The sequence below is a fragment of the Hordeum vulgare genome, chromosome 2H (genome assembly GCF_904849725.1).
Source record: "Hordeum vulgare subsp. vulgare chromosome 2H, MorexV3_pseudomolecules_assembly, whole genome shotgun sequence".
Classification (NCBI taxonomy): Eukaryota; Viridiplantae; Streptophyta; class Magnoliopsida; order Poales; family Poaceae; genus Hordeum; species Hordeum vulgare.
In genome coordinates, this window is record NC_058519.1 from 619,273,386 (window position 1) to 619,275,425 (window position 2,040).

The following is a 2,040-nucleotide window of genomic DNA, read 5'->3' on the forward strand; positions in this document are numbered from 1 at the left end:
TGTTACAGCCGGCTGTTAGTTTGTAGCCCGTTTCTCTTCTCTCTCATCTTCTCTCTCTTCCAACTCATCAGAAATATATTATTTTAAGTCTTACAGCCCGCCTACGTCATCCTATTGTACTTGCTCATACATAGCAACTGGCCGGATCTGTATGTGGTCGTCATTCGAACATGCGAAAGCCAAGGAGTTATAAAAGACGGTAGCACATGATAACTACAATCAGTTTGGATGATGAATCCCTTTGTCATCCCGTGCCTTTCACCTCCCTTCGCTAATAAAAGACGGTAGCACATGATAACTACAATCGTCGAAATAATGATGCATGTGAACAGCACGGATCGGAGTTAATTCATGTTCAATCCATTGAATTTCGTCTCTGTTCCCACTGCATGCGACGAGGTCAAACGACGGTAAGCATTCCGAGTTAATGCCCCTGCCCCCTGCTCACCGGGAGACCAAACGGCCGGCTTCCAAGTACCCATGCGAGCGTGCGCCGGCGCCTTCACTTCCCTCGCCTAGAAAAGCCGGACCCTATGCTAGCCTGCGACGCCCCTTGCATTCATTCCTCTTTCGCTTTCGCCATGGCCACCAACTCCACAGCTGCAGCTAGCCATGGCCAGTGCCTGCCCAAGTCCTCGTCCAGATGCCTCACGCCGAGCGTCACCGCGACGCACGATTTCGAGGTGACAAGCTACCCGCTGCTCCAGGGCATCGGGGTCGAAAAGCTCGTCAGCTCGACCGTCTTCAGCGTCGGCGGCTTCAACTGGACAATCAGCTTCTTCCCCGACGGCGTGAGACATGGCAGTTTCGGCAACGCTTCGGCGTTCTTGAACTGTCTCAGCCCAGAGAAGGATGTGAGAGCAAGGTTCACCTTGAACTTGCTGGACAAGAGTGGAGCACAGGTCAGCAAGTTTGAGGAGATGGAGTACACCTTCACCCCCAAATGCGTTTATCGGGGCTACGCTCAGTTCGCCGGCAGATCGTGGCTGAAATCTTGGTCTGACAGTAATGGGAGCTTCGTTATACGGTGTGTTCTCACCGTGATCGGAGAACCCCGCACCGAGGTCAAGAGGGACCGTGCTCTTGTTACGCGGCCGAATCTGCAAGACCAGCTGGAAGAGATGCGCAAGAAGGGAGAAGGAGCAGACGTGACATTCAGGGTGTGTGGCCAACTGTTCCATGCTCACAGATGCTTGCTGGCCGCAAGATCACCGGTTTTCAAGGCAGAACTGTTTGGTCCAATGAAGGAGAAGGCAACGCAGAGCATCAAGGTGGAGGACATCGAGCCCCAAATCTTCGAGGGGCTTCTTCATTTCGTGTACACTGATTCAGTGCCCGACGACGAACACTCCAGAGATGGGAGCACGGCAAAGCTTCAGCACTTGCTAGTTGCGGCGGATAGGTATGGACTAGATGGGTTAATGGTGCTTTGTGAAAGCAAGCTCTGTGAGAGCATTGACGTCGAGACTGTTGCGACGACATTGGTTTTAGCAGAGCAGCACCATTGCAGGGATCTCCAAGAAGCTTGTGTTGAGTTCATGGCTCCACAGAATGTTCTGCAAGCTGTTATGGCAACTGATGGATTCAAGCATTTGCTTGCAAGCCGTCCTCTGCTCATGAAGGAAATATTGGACAAAGTTTCTCGTACTGACTAGACCTGTCCAGAGGACAAGCAATCCATCATCTACAATTCCATTTTCTATGTTTTGCCGTGATACTATGCATTCGTGTATGCATTTTGATGCTGTTTTCATCATATCAATTCTAGTACTGTTTCCAGGCTCATTTGGCAAAAAAAGTTGTATCGGTTCTTCCTTTGGGATAATACTCTGCACGCTGTGCACGGTCCCATTCTTCAGTTTATTCAGATAATCTCTACCCGATTGAATTTACTATGATACTGTACTAAGAACATTTATCCGAGTATTGCGGTGATGTAGCTCTGTAGAATTACTCAAACCAATGAGCAATTTTGAAGTAAATTTACTAATTATAAACACACATCACGTTCAGATACATTCTAAATTAAGATTAACAAAA

The 2,040-nt window shown here is 49.0% G+C and overlaps 1 protein-coding gene across 1 annotated transcript; it reads left to right on the top strand.

Annotated features, from left to right (window-relative positions):
• The first annotated feature begins 579 nt into the window (after window positions 1-579).
• LOC123430871 (BTB/POZ and MATH domain-containing protein 2-like) lies at window positions 580-1,839 on the top strand. The gene has a single exon (XM_045114706.1). It carries the CDS (start codon window positions 582-584, stop codon window positions 1,653-1,655), a length of 1,074 nt encoding a protein of 357 aa, XP_044970641.1. The 5' UTR covers window positions 580-581; the 3' UTR covers window positions 1,656-1,839.
• The last annotated feature ends 201 nt before the right edge of the window (window positions 1,840-2,040 follow it).